A 17,757-nucleotide genomic window follows, 5' to 3' on the forward strand; every position below is an offset into this window, starting at 1 on the left:
GGTCTCCAACGCCTCAGTTTTTGGTAACCCCCAACTAATTTATACAGCATTTTCCTTTCAAAATAAACTCATACCTTTCACAATGATTAAGCACAACAAAAGTTTATAGTTTCTTTCACAATCCATTGCTTTTCTAAAAACCTAATAAATAAAACAAGCAATTGTCTTTAGATATCATTCAGGATGTCAAACCACAAAAGCTCCACCTTCTGAGCCAATTTACCATCGCTGAAACAGTACAAACGACTTGAAATGAATGGACAACATTCCCAGGATATGGCTATCGGAAATAATAATAATAATTTATAGGATATTGTTGTAAAAAATACACGGGGTTATATTTTTTGGGTCATCTGCATGCCCAACTGATACCAGTAGAATCCAATTTCTTGTCATTATATGTTTACATGAGCCTTTGGATATTTACATGCTTGCGAGATAGCAATCTGATTGCCAGACGAGAACTCTAAAAGTTCTCCAAAAGTTTTAGCTGCAACACCGATATTTCACTGCAAAACACTCCGTTAGGAATCTTCGAACAACGAATTCCTTGACCCTCTAAACTAATTCCTCTTTTCTCACATGAAACTTCCTGATTCTGGTCCACAGCCCAGCAGTCTCCGACACTGGTTCATCTACATTCCCCTTGAAATTGGCTTGTTCACTTAGCTCTTCAAATGCATCCACCAAATTTTGAAGCCTCGCAACAAATTCAATGAGAAGCGAAGCAAACGTTGCCAGTGACAATGCACTAGCGCTTTCATAGGTTCTCGACTCTTCTCCATTAAGCATGGCTTCTAAATTAAACGACTGCCTTCCAGGCCACTGCATCTGCCTCTTGAACATGGAGTCCATCTTTGGCAGAGAACCGGTGTCACTTGTGACTAAGTTGTGAATATCAGAACTTGTAGAAAGTGGTGGTGATCGATGATCGACAACTGCTTCACCATTAGATCTTCCTGTGTAGCATTTGCTATCATCTTCCGTGATGTTAGGTCTGCCAGGGATTCCCTTTGTTCCATCAGTGAACTCTACACCCTCCCAGCTTTCTAGATTCACTAGAAGGTACGATTTCCTGTCTATCTTCTTCTGCAAAACTTCAGCTGCCTCATGGACTTCAAAGAGAAAATTTGGTTTATCCAGTTTTCTCATTGTCTTAATTAAATCTCCAAGCTCGCGTAACACTTTAGCACCTTCAAAACCAACTCTCTTCAGCTCGCTGCTAAAAATTTGTCTGCTTTCTGGTGGGGCCTGTGATTTTTAATCACACAAGTGGCAACACTGGTTAAAATGAAAATGAGAACACTTAAGACTTTTATTATGCACATGCAAGTGCATAATACATGTGCTAAAAATCAAATAATTACAATAATCTGCGGGTTCCAGATTATCACATTAATTACATAAATAACAAAGATAGCCTTATACTTGCACAAAGTACCATACTGTATCGGACTTTAACATGATCCACTTCTGCAGGAAGAGAATTCCTTTTTATCAGGTACGATTAGTAAAGCACAGACAGATGAGATTTTAACAGGTAAGCGTAGTAAAGAATAGATAGTGGAAGGTTTCTGAAGAGAATTCCAAAGTCATGCATCTACAAGGATCCTTTTATATCATTAGTTGTACAGAAGAGAATATCCTGAGGCAGTCCAAGGATTCTAATATCAACTACAAGGATCCATTTCTATCATTTAGCTATATTGAAGTAAATATTCAGAGACAACCCAAGGATTATCATATCCTTGCTATTTCTGATGGTCTTCTTTCATCTTTGTCATTTCAATTTGTATTTTCTAGCTATTTGACTAACATTTTCACCCAGATATGGCATGATGACTCATGGTGATGAGAAAGGATCATTTTCTATATGTTGCAAAGCAAGGCAAACTAATTTGTAGTTGAATATATTCTTCAAGTGAAGATTGATCCATGATTCTAGTTTATCATGTAATGAAAATTAAGCATAACTGCACCAAGTATAGTATTCCAAGGACTAAAGAAGTAGAGTTGGCCCGGAAATATGTACATGACATCTCTAACTTTTTCAAGTTTTCCAATGATGCAGAAATAAGCAATTTTACTAGCCAAGAATTACCAAGTGTAATGAAAATTTTGGCACAACTTCTGAAATTGACAAACCTAGAAGGATCCAACTCCAACAACCAACATGAAAGTTTCTACATGGATCAAGGAACAATTCCTCAAACAAATAATTCCCTTGAGAAATATATGCTTATTCCTTTATGTACATGGTGCCAGTTTTTGTTATTGAGCAACAATAGTAGGACATCAATTAAAGATGTGGAATTATTTTATGGAAATCCCGTTGATATTTATGTTCCTCCAAAAGTAGACCTTTAAAACTCTCCGATTATGACATTGATTAAGATATACTAATAACTTAAAATTAGGACTATTATGAATCCATGATTGCAGTGTAGGTTCCTGAATCTCTAGCCTACTATTTGATGTATCTTTTTCATTTATCTTTTTTTTCATATAATATCATATCATGTCGATCACTCTATTGCATGTATAACAGCCAAACTTGGAAGATGTTATATAATAACATGTCATGCCATCTATCATATCATGTGACTGCAAAAAGATTCATGCTGCTCTTATTCAGAAGAAAGAAGTATGGTATAATTACGGTACAATTCACCAAATCAACCACGATATAAGGAAGCTTGTGGAAAAAGTCATAAGAACTGAGCAATACTTGCACCCAATGGCAGTTCCAAATATAGAGCTTAATAGAGGCAGAACTCTTCAGCTGGAAAATCCTAGTACAAATTATGTTTTTGTTTTTTCAATGAGAGTGATGCTACATTCTAAAGCAGTAAGACAATAATCCTTCTTTTGAACTTTCTGCCACTTTACACATTTTTTATACTATGCTTCTTAATGCGATTTTGCACCTTCAATAAAATTAGGCCTATAATAACCCAATAAGGCCTATAATGACCCAATATGTCAAGACCACACCCAAAAGGCTAAGAGAGTTCTTTTCTCGCATTGATCCCATAAAAGACCAGTATTGTTCATTTACCAAAATTTATGTATGATAAACACACACCGCATATAATTTTCTGTTTATGATATAATCTGCTTGTTAGAATTCTAAGGTTCAATTTACATAACAACATCATGATCGGTTCATTGTCAATCCTAATCATGTTCATAATTAGTTCATGATCAACCACAATAACACATCTGCTCTTTGATGTACCACAGTCAAATATGAATGCGGACTGGACTGGTACTCATACCATTCAATGACTAGTCATGAGTTATTATTCAAATCCTATGGCCCTACAAGCACCAAAAGCCTCTTCTGTGTACACCCAATGGACTGCCGACTTTAATCATGTAGTTGGCCATAAGTTATTATAGACCTCAATTAAGTTTTGTTAGACTTGTACAATTTCTTAAGACTCATTCATGCTCTGTCTTCCAAACTGTCGACCCAAGAACATGGTCCTATCACTTAATTTCCTTGCTACATATTGTCAGACAGAAATCTTGCCTTATATGCCACTAAGACCATGCTACATAATTTCCTTGCTACTACATATTCTCAATCATCAATCTTATCTATGCCACTAAGCCATGTGGTAAGATAATGTTATCCACTATTATTTAGGATTCTTAGAATCAATGATAGACTTAGTTAATCATTTTAATAAAAAATATTTCCCATTCTTACCAGATTCAATAAGCGAAAACAAATAAGAACAAACTGAAAGAGAGCTTTCAAGGAAATATAATGTACTAAATCAAACAATGCTAGAAAAATAACACAAAAAAAGCATCCTACCTGAATCTCTGATAGTATACAACCATGTAATGCCATAACCATGAAGGCACAGTGCCTGAGCGAACCACTAACTTTAACATAGCACTTCCAGGGATAATTCCACATTTTGTAAGGACCATGTGGTGGCTCCCAGATAGCAAAACCTAACTATGATAAAACATGGAAAAAAATACTTATAAAAAATACTCATCTTCCATTCAACCAATGACAGATTTCAGGAATGCATAGAAGTTCAAAAAGATACATACAAGAGCATCCTCTTGACTTGTTGATTGTACAGCAGATCGATACCCACTGTACAGAGGATCATCATAAGCCTGGTAAGTAAGAATTTTTGAAGGAACTCTTTCATATTCAACGCATTGAAGGTATCCATTGACACAACCTACAGAAATAACAACAGGATCAGCTGATAAGTATTATGGTTCTACCAATGAAGGATTTTAATTTCAGTCCAACACCAATTTCCGTAACCTACTGGAGTCGTGTGATATCAGTATGCACCGAGTAGTATACCATTCTGTACTGCCAAATTTCATTAAATAACATAACAAAAAAAAAGAATAGTATTGTACCAATACCAAGATATATGTTTCAGGAAAGGTACTTGGTTGGACTGGAAAATACTGGTGGGTATTTATCAGTCCATCTGGTATTAAAACCTTGCTTCCAATATTAGACTAATCCAGTTATAACTTCAGATTACTCTGCCAACTGAAGATTACATTTCACTTTCTGCCTAACTCTCTGTAGGCAGAAAAAAATTGTAGTAAAAAAATTGCAAAAGTCTTATGTTCAAAATTTTGAATCAATTATTTGACAATGAGTTCAAGTACCATTGTGCAAAATGTACCGATTATCAAACTATTGGAAACAGATTACATTGCTATAGTTGTTGAGCCTGGTCCAAGTCATGAGCACCAAGATGTTTCAAAACTTCAAATCAGATACCATGTGAAATGATAGGATGAAGCGTATTCATATAATAATTACCTTCCAAAGACTTAGCTAGACCTGTGAAGTTCTTTGCTACCAGGTTGTGCAGATCCTCTCCTGCCCAGATTGGATAAATGCAAATATTTATTCCCAAACCAACACCAGCTCCAAGAGCAATTAATAGAAACCGGCTCACTGCAGTCTCAATAAATGCCCTTGTCCTATATCCGGACACCATTATGAAACAAAATGTGAGCAAAAAGACTCGAAAGCCATATTCATAAGGCTTCATTGTCGGGTAGAGCTTTATGAAGCTTGCAAAAAATCCTGCATCGGTGATGGATGAGAAATGAAAAAAAGGAAAAAGTCAGTCCTATATAATGCAAAATACTCAACGATGAAAGCAAGAGACAGGTGTTATGCATCTCACCAGCAACAAAGATGCTAATAACTACAGTTACTTCCTCCAAATCTCCGGTGAGTATTGCTAGTTCTGCAACACCTAGAGCAAGGCCTCCGGCAAGTAATGTTCCTAAACCCCGATTAAGCCCTTTGCTTAGAGTGGCACCTGCATGATGCAGACTTGGATACTCAGGCTGGATTAAGTATGCATGGGGCAAGAATTTAAAAGGAACTAGTAGGAAAATTCATTAATGGGCCTATGATCTGCTCACTCAGAAATTCTCACAAGTAGATAAAAGACTAATTACAACTTCTTTATCTTCTAGCGGTCAAACAGCTCCAATAATGTTCCATCAGTCTTCACACTTTCTCTAAAGAATGTGTTACAAATGTAGAATCGACTCTGTTGACCATGATGAATGACCGTTATAAATTAATTTACAAAGTCAGCTCACTTTTTATAAACATGAAGTAGACTAATTGGCATGTCCATTAATCCAAGGTTTATTCCACCAGAAAAAGAAACCTCCAAGATCTTATACTATACATGAGGGAATCCACATGACAAAGCATGAAGAAGACAGTATCTGATATAAGGAAGCGCATTCATCTTCAAAGCACAGATAAGCAATCAAACTGCGATTTTAGGCATTTTTCGTGTCTCGGAAAATAAATTTGCACGAAGAAAAATAGACGACATGAAGATCTCATCGATCATTCAAGTTCCCACCCACCCCACCTATGCTGAACTCGAAGACCACGACGACGGTGAGGATGGCCCAGACGGAGTACTTGGTGAGGTCCCGGAAGGGCTCCCGGAGGAAGATAAGGAGGGAGATGAGGGTGAGGGCGAGGCCCATCTTAGCGGCGAACACCACCTTCCGTGGGTCCGACCGCCCGAACTCCCAACCCTCGACGGCCAACCACCGGATGAAGGCCCACGCGGCAGCGATCCGATCGGCCAGGCGGCGGAAGCAGCCTCCCTGCCGGGTGGAGGGGTCATCGTAGAGGTGGGGGAGGAGGGTGGAGGAGAGGAGCCGTTCCTTGCTCCGCTGCTCGAAGTTGTAATGGAAGGATCCCAGTTTAGGGGCCATTTGGTGGTGCGTATGGAGTTCTCGGTTACTTGCGGTGGCGAGAGAGAGATAGAGAGAGAGAGAGAGAGAGAGAGAGAAGCTTTTAGGCTTTTCAACGTCAAGGAGGAGTGGGTCGACGCGAAGGTTAGATGGGAAAAGATAAAAGAGGGAGAAGCGACGGCTGATCACATTCCACCAACTATAAATGGCGAATTTATGGGGAAAAAACTGTTTTTAGCTTTTTCCTCATAAAGGTACCTAATTTTTTATTTTTTATTTCCTAATACCAGCTACTTATTATTATTTGACAATCTACCCATTTTTGCTCTTTTTTTTTTTTTTTTTTGGGATGGATTGAACCCCTACGATAAATCTATCCTTTTATAATATTTTTATATTATATTTATATAAAAATATTATACTTGAATTGGTTCATTTTATCCCTCCATCCATAGGCAAAGAAAATAAAAAGAGATTGATGGATTGATATTTTAAATATTAAACAAAAAATACATTATATTTTCTGCGAAAAACTCAAAAATTGATCTTTTTCGAAAATTCAGCCAACTACGGTTAGGATCTATTTATATTTACATTTATACCCCTATATATATATATATAGCCTCAAATTACTTCAAAAGTAGGACTGCTAATGATCGAAAAATTCTCATATTCTAAATGTATATTAAATTGTCTTGCCTTTAATTTTATGTATTAAATTAATTTAAATCAAAAGAATCCATTATTCTTTAGTAGTAGTGCATCCATGCAAGTGTAAATACGTAAATTTAGAATTTAGTAAAATAATTATATGTAGAGGGGCTATATAGTAAGAAAACTCAACATACGAGCCGCCCAAACCAACATTTCTTAATAGCGCACGAGATACACGAGGGGGTTTCATCGTCATTTCAGTTTCATTCTGTGCGGTGCCGGCATGCCCCCGAAACATGTGGTTGGAAATGATTTCCATTCTCAACCAAGAAAAGTGGACATGTCTTTTTTGACTGTTCCCTTTATTGGACGGTCCAAATATATATATATATATATATATATATATATATATATTTATTTATTTATTTATTTATTTATTTATTTATAATTGGTCAGATATAGGCTTGTTATGAAAATAATGGTTTCCCTATCGGCCGTTTGGCTTTTCGATACAAAGAAGGGTTGTCAACCCCGTGCTTGTGTAATCTGCAACGACACTAACAAACATTCTATATAGTGTACGATTTTTAATTTCTAATAAGATGACAAATAGCTAACAAACGTCACAAATTTATTAATTAATTTTTTTTATTTTTATAATCATTTAAAAAGTAATCATGGATGACTTTACCATTGTGTGAAGGCGTTCTTATCCAAAAATTTGAATACATGTATTTATTTTTTGTCAGGTACATTTTTAATTTTATTCTATTATTATTTTATCCAATCGATTAATCAATCATATGGTGGCCTACCATCTTTGATGATGATGATTGCTTTGCTTAGAAGATTGATTTAGCATTCTTAAGATGCAGTCAGTGTGTTAGAGATCAATCGATCATAATCTGTCTTTGTGTTAAGGAGTAGATCTACATGTAACCTTTGTTCTGAGAAGTAGTAGGTCACCATTGTTTAAGCCTTGAAGGCATTCATCGATGGGCGAATTCTTTTTTTCCTAAGAAGCATTTTCATTTTTAAAATTCTAGAATATATATATATATTTCTTATAAATCAATCATAAAGTTAATCAATCTCGTATAATATTTTTTTTTATTGTATTATATTTTTTACAAAACATTAAGGTATTTTTAATAATATTATAACATAGTATATAAACACTATTACACAATACCTTTGTACTATATTATAATATTTTTTATATTACTGGATTGATTCATCATGTGCATTGATCGCTAAGAAAAAAGACAGACGATTGGGGTATTTTTATTTATTAGAAAAAATAAAAAAAGGAGCGTTTATGAAAAAAGACTCAAAAAATAATTTTTTTGCTAATGGATATTTATAGGTCAATGTAAAAATGTTATATAATTTTAGTAATAGCAAAAAAGAAATATTATTTTTATAGTACTTTTACACAACGTTAACGTATTTTTAATTATAATAATTTTATTTTAAATAATATTAGGAAAAATATTGTAACATAGTATATAAACACTAGTACACAGTATCTTTGTACTATATTATAATATTTTTTTATGTTACCTATTGTAGTTAAAAATATTATAATTGGATTGATTCACGATTGATCCATAAAAAAAAATAGATGTTTCGGATATTCTACTTATTAAAAAAATAAAAATTTTAAAAATAAGGAGCGTTTCTGAAAAAAAAATCAAAAGATAATTGTTTTGTTAATGAATATTTAAAGGTCAATGTAAAAATGTTATATAATTTTAGTAATAGCAAAAATATTATAATATAATAATTATATATATTTTTATAAAAATATTGTTTTTATAGTATTTTTAATTATATTAAAAAATACTAAAGTAGTACAGCAATATTATAATACATTTTTTTTTATTTTTAAATAATATTATAAAAAATATTATAACATGGTATATAAACACTATTACACAGTATCTTTGTACTTACTCTATTATAATATTTTTTTATATTAATTAATGTAGTGTAAAAATATTATAATAGGATAGATTCGCCGTTAATCCATAAGAAAAAAAAAGATGATTGGGATATTCTAATTATTAAAAAATAAAAATTTAAAAATGAGGAGCGTTTCTGAAAAGAAATCAAAAAATAAAATTTTTTTGTTAATCAATTTAAGTCATTAATCTTATTGATCAATTTAAGTTATTATGTTAAACTAAATTGGGATATCACACCCGAATCATAAATATTAGCCTAAGCTGAAATGAGCACCACAAATTCTTCTGAAAAAGAAAGAAAAAGCCAATTTTTCGAATAATTTCTTCAATTAATTGTGTTTTTCTATTCTCATTTTATGAGGAAACGATTTCGCTTCACTTCTCCGCGACATGTGATTCACGTGAGCCGCTGGATATGCAGGCTTCACTTTCATCCGCCGTCCATTTCCGATGGCGAACGCGTGCACGTCCCATCTTAAATCTCATCCGTTGATGCCCTACCCGCGCAAACGTCACCAGAAGGAACACCCGTTCGTTCCATCCCATCCCACCATCGCAAACCGCATCCATCTCGGGGTGCTCTCTTTCGTCGTGTACCCACGGCCGCGAGCGGCGAGGGGAAGCAGCGATGTCGGCGGCGACGGCAACCATCGCTCCCGCCGCCTTCTTGTCCCGTTCCTCGTCCCTCCTCGCATCCACCGCCGCCGTCCGCCTCCGCTCATCCCGGCGCTGCTTTCGTGTGCTCCCCGTCCGCGCCTCGTCCCCCTCGGAGCCCCCTTTTGAGGTCTGCGTCAAGGCGTCCATCACCGTCCCCAACCGACTTGGCGATTGTAAAGCCTCTCGATCTCATCTCTCTACTTCCCCCACTCTCATGAATGATTCCTTTATAATGTTCTGGTGGAACTAATTGGAACTATGTACTAGACATGTTTGTCTAATTGTCGGTGGTTTTCAGCATCGATGTTTGCTAGAATTAGACCATTCGTAATGTCTGTTCAGGTCCTTTCTCGCAAAGGGTTCTCTTGACCCTCGAGGAGAAGCGTTTATCGTATGACATGAAATTGGTCGATCTGGGAAACAAGCCAGAATGGTAAATCTTTAATTCTTGTTCTGGTAAAGGAGGAGCAAAATGCAAGGGATGGGATGGATTCATCTCATGATATGTTTGGTTACCATTCACTGCTCTAGGTTTCTGCAAATAAGCCCTGAAGGAAAAGTTCCTGTCATTAAGCTTGATGAGAAGTGGATTGCTGATTCAGACATTATTACAAAATCATTGGAAGAAAAATACCCTGTTCCGTCTTTAGAGACGCCTCCAGAGAAGGCTTCAGCGTATGGATTTCACTTTTTTTTTTTCTTTAAATTTGTCATCGGATTGGTATTTAGTGAAAGATTAGATACAGTTTTCTCTCTCTTTTTTTGTTGGTTCAATTATTTTATATTAATTCATAACTCTTTGCAGTATTTCATTGGACAGAAAGCATGCCTAAGTCATTTAATTATAAGCTATCACCTAGTGTTCCCAACAATTTTGAGAGTATCATGCTTGTTTGATGGTTATCTCAAATAGAAATCTAGATTAGCCATCTAAGAGTTCCTCCGTGCTACCTATATAAACAATGGAGTTATACCAGGAACAGGTGTTCTATGTACATGATAATTAGTGATTGAAAAATAGGCATAAAATACTGTTATAATTGTTACCGACTCCTTGTCACTTTTCTACAAACTCAAGAAAAGGGAGAAAGAACTTTTGGAATGTGTGCAATCAAGAGCCTAGTGCTAGTGTAGAAAGTAGTTTCTGCAGTTCACTTTTTTTATGCTTTAATGATCTGTTGGATATATCAACTTTTGTGATCAAGGGACATCTTTGATAGTGTCACCATGTAATATGTTCTCTTGATTCTTGAGATGATGTGATCCATTACTAACAAGTCCTTTGGCTCATTACTGAATGGGTTATGTTGAGGAGTTCATCAATGACACTAAACCATTTTAGTGGTTCTGAGACAGTTACCATGATGATGTAAAATCCATGACATTTGAATTTCTTAGGTAGCTTTTTAATTATCATAGTGCTATTTTACGAGTTTATCACTCTTGCCATTGGCAGCTTCTTGCAGGAATGAGGTAATTTATCACATTTTGAATCATAAATATAACACATAGGAGACCTGTACTAATACCCTTACATCAAGAATTTATTTTCATATTAATCTTGTTGTAAGTGTTTTAATCTATCTTTTGATCACTCACTGAGGTGTCTGGAATATTGTCTAGAAATTTCTACAAATTGTGGTAACTTGTAACTACACTATTTTGGAGTATAAGACAGCAACCGACGAACCGATTTACCTAATCCAGATCCAGTATTATCAATCTCCTTACTTTTTTCCCAATCTATTTACTTTCTGTGAACAACTTTTATTTACATTTGATAATTTCTTTTTACATCTTTTTAATTTGATATGACAATAACATGACTTTTCTTGTAGTGGTTCAAAAATCTTCTCAGCTTTTATTGGTTTCTTAAAAAGCAAAGATCCTAATGATGGCACAGAACAAGCCTTGCTTGATGAGCTGACTTTGTTTAATGAATACTTAAAGGACAATGTAAGTTTGTCTTGTCATTTTGTTTTGAAAAAAAAAAAATTCATACTACTTTCCGGTCATGCATTTACCGCCTTTATTTTTTGAACTGTCTACTGGATTTAAAATTGTGTGCTACATGTATTTAGGGCAGCTTTTTGACATATTCATGTCCTGTTTTGTTGTTAAAACCTGTTTTTTTGTTAATGCTGTCTAAGTATAACTTTTGTTGAAGACAAATGCCTACGGTTTCTTCTTTATGTTTTATTTAATGATTTTATCTATCCCTATTTACTTGTATTATGTTTTATTTTATCTTTGAAAGTTGCATGTGTGCAGGTGGTATGGTTCTGATTGTATTATTGTCATCGAATGTGAAAAAAATATGAAGGCCAAGACATTAGACCAGCAAAGCAGTGTATAGTTTGCCTTCTTGCTGAAACTTGTTAATCAAATTTGATATTAAATGCTTGATTTGACTGATAGAGTCAGGAACACCATTTGCTAATTTGAAAATATACCCATCCCATTTATTTTATTATTGTTAGCAATGATGGATAATAAAGACTTGTTTGATACTTCAATGACTTTTTCTTTTTACATTCAATAATTAAACCAAGAAGTTAAAAATTAGAAGTGTTACGGTAAGTAACTTTTTTAGCCGTGACCTGGGGGTCGACGCGGCTGGATCAGGGGTCCAAACGGCTGGGATCAGGCGTGACTGGGGGGGATCTTGTGACGGCCGATTGTGAGGGATCTGGCTGGAATGCTCCGTGACGCCTGGCTGGGTCGGCTTCGGTCGAGTACCTGCATAAAGGTCGGGTCGGCGGTTCGGCCCGACCCCTCCGACGATCAAGTCAGTGATTGGGAGAGGAGTTTTTGGGAGAAGTCGTGCTTTTGTGTGCTTACCCGGCTTGTTTGAAGCCCGAGGGTATTTATAGGTAAATTCGATGTTACCTGATGCGCCATCCCGCCGGGGCAGGGCCGTACACCCAATTGTGTCTGTCGTCGTCGTGGGCGTTGCGTGGGAGGCCGAGCCGCCGCAGGGTATGGCGAGCCTTGGTCGACGCCTTCCCCTGCCTCGTCCGGTCGTGTGAGGTCAAACGATGAGGTCGTCTGGGTACGGTGAGCGAGGGTGCACATTACGTTGGTGTTAATGCTCGCCCCTTAGGGCAGTGTGCCGTCCAAGTGTGCCCGACGTCGGGGTGTATTACGTCAAATCTGGTGTGTTACGTCAAATCCGTTTTTACCCCTATCAAGAAGTATGTCAGACTTATGATATTTTTAGCTCTTTAACATTTTTAAGTTGATTGATTTGAACAAATAAAGCAGATGCCAAGTTCTACTTGTTCGCCATCATGGAATTTTTTTGGCTAGACATTTTTTGTGAATTGTATACTTGATTCTGCTCTTTGGGATTGACTTGAGAATTCATTGTGCAATATACAACAGTAAGTTTCATGTGGATAACCATCTAGTTCTTGTTCATTTCTGATTCCAATGATTGAATTTTTGGTAGTGGTTACAACTAAATTAAGAAACTTAAAACTTGGTTTGTTTGTTTTCTTTGTCAGGGGCCTTTTGTGAATGGTGACAGTATATCTGCTGCTGATTTATCCCTTGGGCCTAAGCTTTATCATATGGAGATTGCCCTTGGTCACTATAAGAACTGGTCAGTTCCAGAATCACTTGCATATGTGAGGAACTACATGAAGGTATGTAAAATAATCTTGAATTTTCTGGGTTTTTTAGATATTTTGTGATTATATGGTTAATCAATCCGTTATGAATATTATGACAAACTTTATTACTGCACTTTCAATACTTTGTTTACTCTAATATATTTGGTAAAATGTATGAGGCATAATTTATATTATATTTCAGTTGATGATTAATCATTTTATGTTCTTCATGAGATATCTATCCTATGTCCAAAAAAGCAGACAAGAATATTTTACAACATTTCTCTGCTTTCCTAAATGTGATACATGTGTGCAAACCATTTTCATCATTTAATCAAATGCCTTTCCACTTTATTATGGAGACTTGTTTGTAGACAGTTATTGATGGAGGATTATGATAGAGACAAATCTGGAATAACAATTTTGCATTCCTTGCATGTTTCAATCCAATCTATGATATGAGGATCAAGCACCGCATGATTGAGGGAAACCTCTCCCTCAAATTTGTATAAATACATATTACCTCATTGAATGAATTCATTAAACATTATAGCAAATTCTTTAGCTATCTTCAGAGGACAACCAAGAGTCGAAAGCAATTATGGATGAAAATTGTGGAAAGTATTGGAGAATACTCACTAACTGATTTCTAGTTTCTGTTTTAGAAAAGTATATAGATAATTGGCGATATTTTGGTTGGATTTCATATCATCTTGCTTCTCTTGTGAATAGAGAATTTCTCTGCATTGTTGCTAGAATTTTGTTAAATCACAAGTTATGTCATTGTGTACAAGCAGATTTTTTATATTTTGTTTCTGTTGTCATGTCGGTACTACGGTAAGTGATCTACACATTTTAGCTGATTTCATCCCTATCACGAGTGATAGTTCTTCACACTTCACTTGCTTGCTTCCGTTAGACTTTTACCTCATGATGCATGTTTACCTTTTCTTAAAGCATGAATCTTAGGTTATATACAATCTATGGCAAGTTGATATATCCATTAAGAAAGAAGTGATCTTTTTCCTTTTTGTTCTTTTCTTTCGCCTTCCTACTAATGCAAGTTGTTGGTGTTGCAGTCGATTTTCTCCATGGATTCATTCGTCAAGACTCGGGCACTCCCAGAGGATGTCATTGCTGGATGGCGTCCAAAAGTCATAGGTTAAACCATTTAACAACCCTCATATATTTCTGCTTGAATTTAGCATGGCAGCACATGAAATGCTAGTCAAATTTTGGCTTCAGTTTTTAACATGATTACTATATCAGTCTGTTGCTAATTCGTAGAAAGGCTTATGTATCTTCAGATTTACCAAGCTTTGGGTTTCTTTTATATTTATAAGTGAGGTAAAAGCCTATATCTGGTTTCATAGGCTAATCTGTAAGAGGTCCAGTAGGAAAAGGGTGATCACATGCTCTACTTGAGAAATCCTTATTGAAGTTCCAATTTACATATGAATACGTTTATCAATATCAATGATCTTTAGATGACACTTCCAAGAGTATTTAAAGAGAACAATGCTTGACTGGGGCCTTTAACCCATATAAACATTTTTCTTCCTTGCACCTCATGCCCTTTCTTGAGCTCATCTATTTTTTTATGGAGATAATTTTAGATCATATAAAACTAAACTAATATTAAAGGGTAATATGATGATATCGTGGCCGACATATGTCGCTTAATATATTCTTTAAGTTTTTTTTTCCTCTCATGTTTATTGTCATCATCGTCTTGTCTTCTCCTTCCGATTTCTCTCTCGCATCTTTCTCTTGTGTGCATCTTCTATGCTTCCGTTACTACGACGTCTTTTCTAATACCCACCCACCCCTTTAATACTCTTTTTTGTTACTAAAATATATCATAGTTGGCGAGCTTACTATCTGATCCTTAACATATCATAAAGTTAAGACCGCAAAATAGCTCTTTGGGCACCGTTAACCCTGCTTTATTTTTGTATTCGATTCACGAAATGGAGATTCACTCAATCTAAAATCTATTTATACACTAGATGAAATCCGTTTCATAGTGTTAGTGCTCCTTATAGTTGAAAAAATCTCGATGGAGCCAGTGCAAGTAGTCTCCTCGGGCTAGAGTGTCCGACTTGCAAGAAGTTGTACAGGGTGTTCTTTGATACGAACCTTTCTACGCTTTCAGAGAGTCGAATAACAAATATTGCAAGAGAATTCGTTTGCTCTTGGTATTTTTGAAGGTATTATTTTTCACATGCGAGTATAATTGGCGATGCGGCAATTGGTCATGTTTCGTGCGATGTCGTGACGCGTCGTGGTGGCCACCCACGTGTTGCAAATTAGCCCCAACATGAAAGCTGACGTGGGGTATGTTTGAGTGACTTGTGTCAGTCTATGTCCACGTGGATAGTAAAGTGTCGGATACATACAGCACATAGAAACAAGGATAACACATAATTTGTTCTGCTATTATTCTTGTATACTCCTTCACATCTTTCACACCATCGACACGCATACATAGCCCACCGCGAACACGTTGTGCACGATATGTTCTAGACATCGTACGATTAGCATGCGCAATATTTAAAGCACCTCGTAATCGTACAAGTACAATTTAACACCTTAGAGAGAACGAAGAGCTCATATAAACACTCACATTTTATATAATGGTTACAATTCATCGATTGCCCGAGAAGACGCTATAACAATCCGCTCCGGTAAGGCAAGGGGTATTTGTGTTAGATTATGTGGCTCTATTAATAAGATAAAATATATATAATAGAGCTAATTGAATTCTATAATATATATTAGTTAATAAAAAAAAAATTATATCATAGTAGGATTCTTTAAGGGATGTTTTTGATAGGAAGAACTCGCCCAATAATTCATCTATTATAACAGTTTTATACTAACAATTGATATCAAAACCTAAGTTCTTGATATCAAATATCGTAGATATATTATTTTCTGATTTACGTTGTTCGAATGATTCATATTTTATCGATCTAAATTTCTATCTATTTTGTCTTGTCGTCTACTTGCAAGCGATAATCTATTTTTCTATTTTATTTGTCCTATCATTTGATTACGATCGATGGGGTTCCTAATAAATAAATTATATAACTTCTTTTAAGTTATAGAATGATAAGAAACCTAACTTAAGATATTTACATATTTAGAATTATCCTACGGAGAAAAGGATCTTCAACTCACATAAAAGAAAATTAGATTTACTAACTATTTTTAACTATTTTATTATTTATTCAGAAAAGTTCAAAGTTCAAAGGGATATATATCTTATTGTCCTAATTATGGTAGGAGGATAGTTAAATATGATAATATAAGATTCCTATAAAATAGTGAATCAATAGGAGTGAAAATCTCAAAATTTAATTTTGATATTGAGGAGATATAGATTGATACTCCTTTATTATTCAAGAGATTGTTATTACTCAAATTATTAAATGATTTGATAAAGGTTAATAATAAAATAATATTACTAAACTCTCACATTATATTGATATCGCTATTAATGATCTTGTAGAATAACCATAATTGACGGTCTTAGGAATATCTTGAAAGGAAAGAAATCCTATCATTTATGGTTATTATATGCTATTTCTATAGGAATTATACAATGATATAGGAATCAGAATGATTCCTCATTGTTTTCACATGTCATGAAAAATAATGATTCTGAAAAGTAATATAATGTAATAAAAAAGAGTTAAAATCAATAACCAGAATAGTGTTTGATGAATTCGTTGAATTGTTCAATAATTATAAAAGAAATTATTATATAAATATGATTTAAAGGATAATATCGAACGATATAATGATCAAAATTATAATTAAAAATTTTACTCATAAAGAATATATCAGTCAAAATATTTAGTTTTTAAATGAACTCATTAAAAATCATCATGACATTAATGACTCATTATGAGTTTGAGTTACGATATAAAAATAAGTTTTTGATTAAGGATCTAGCTATGGGTTCTCTAAACAATTTATAGAGAATATAAAGATAATGATCTTAAACAAGCTTCAAGATAATGATATATAAAGGTTCTTGACATCATTACTTTTTTTCTTCATATTTAAGAAAAATACTATTAATCGGTATTTATATCAATATGAGTAAGTTTATTATATTAGTCTTATATATGGATAATATTTTATTTACCAATAGTGATCTTGGTTTATTATACTAAATTAAAAAATTTGTCACAAAGAATTTTAAGATGGTTGATATGAATGAGACATCTTATTATTATTGAATTATTTAAGGATATATCTCAATGATTATTAAGACTATCTCAGAAAAGAATATATTAACCAAGTCTTAAAAGGATTTAATATACAGCTTAGTTCAATAAATATAAAATTTTAGTCAAAAGTAAATGCTTTAAAATGATTTAAAAAGAATCAAAGAAAGAAAGTATTTTTTATATATACACAGTTAGAAGTCTATGTTCAAGCTTATCGGAATAGAAAACACTAAAGAACTGCAAAGAAAGTAATAAGATATCTAGAAAGGACGAATGATTACGTACTCACATATATGAATTATATCAACTCGAAATGATGATATTTTTTAAATATTGATTTTATAAATTACCTCCATAATAAGAAGTTCATCTTGTGAATAATATCTA

General features: G+C 34.5%; 2 protein-coding genes across 2 annotated transcripts; one reads left to right on the forward strand and one right to left on the reverse strand.

The window, feature by feature from the left end:
- Positions 1-277: 277 nt before the first annotated feature.
- LOC135643515 (aluminum-activated malate transporter 4-like) lies at positions 278-6,367 on the reverse strand. Its single transcript, XM_065160556.1, has 6 exons — positions 5,904-6,367; positions 5,193-5,330; positions 4,820-5,089; positions 4,075-4,211; positions 3,827-3,973; positions 278-1,251 (listed from the first exon to the last, which is right to left on the reverse strand). The coding sequence occupies exons 1-6, from the start codon at positions 6,256-6,258 to the stop codon at positions 559-561; spliced, it is 1,740 nt and encodes a 579-aa protein (XP_065016628.1). The 5' UTR covers positions 6,259-6,367; the 3' UTR covers positions 278-558.
- Positions 6,368-9,372: 3,005 nt separating this feature from the next.
- LOC103992197 (probable glutathione S-transferase DHAR2, chloroplastic) lies at positions 9,373-14,622 on the forward strand. The gene is made up of 6 exons (XM_009411808.3): positions 9,373-9,688; positions 9,858-9,948; positions 10,047-10,190; positions 11,354-11,471; positions 13,022-13,162; positions 14,209-14,622. The coding sequence occupies exons 1-6, from the start codon at positions 9,487-9,489 to the stop codon at positions 14,293-14,295; spliced, it is 783 nt and encodes a 260-aa protein (XP_009410083.2). The 5' UTR covers positions 9,373-9,486; the 3' UTR covers positions 14,296-14,622.
- Positions 14,623-17,757: the final 3,135 nt, after the last annotated feature.

The sequence above is a fragment of the Musa acuminata genome, chromosome BXJ3-7 (genome assembly GCF_036884655.1).
Source record: "Musa acuminata AAA Group cultivar baxijiao chromosome BXJ3-7, Cavendish_Baxijiao_AAA, whole genome shotgun sequence".
Classification (NCBI taxonomy): Eukaryota; Viridiplantae; Streptophyta; class Magnoliopsida; order Zingiberales; family Musaceae; genus Musa; species Musa acuminata.

Coding starts and splice junctions, on each gene's coding strand:
- LOC103992197 (XM_009411808.3), top strand. CDS start 9,487: ATGTCGGCGGCGACGGCAACCATCGCTCCCGCCGCCTTCTTGTCCCGT. Junction 9,689..9,857: donor CCCCAACCGACTTGGCGATT/GTAAAGCCTCTC, acceptor ATGTCTGTTCAG/GTCCTTTCTCGCAAAGGGTT. Junction 11,472..13,021: donor ATGAATACTTAAAGGACAAT/GTAAGTTTGTCT, acceptor TTTCTTTGTCAG/GGGCCTTTTGTGAATGGTGA.
- LOC135643515 (XM_065160556.1), bottom strand. CDS start 6,258: ATGGCCCCTAAACTGGGATCCTTCCATTACAACTTCGAGCAGCGGAGC. Junction 4,212..4,819: donor TCTAGCTAAGTCTTTGGAAG/GTAATTATTATA, acceptor TTATTTCTGTAG/GTTGTGTCAATGGATACCTT. Junction 1,252..3,826: donor GTATACTATCAGAGATTCAG/GTAGGATGCTTT, acceptor TAAAAATCACAG/GCCCCACCAGAAAGCAGACA.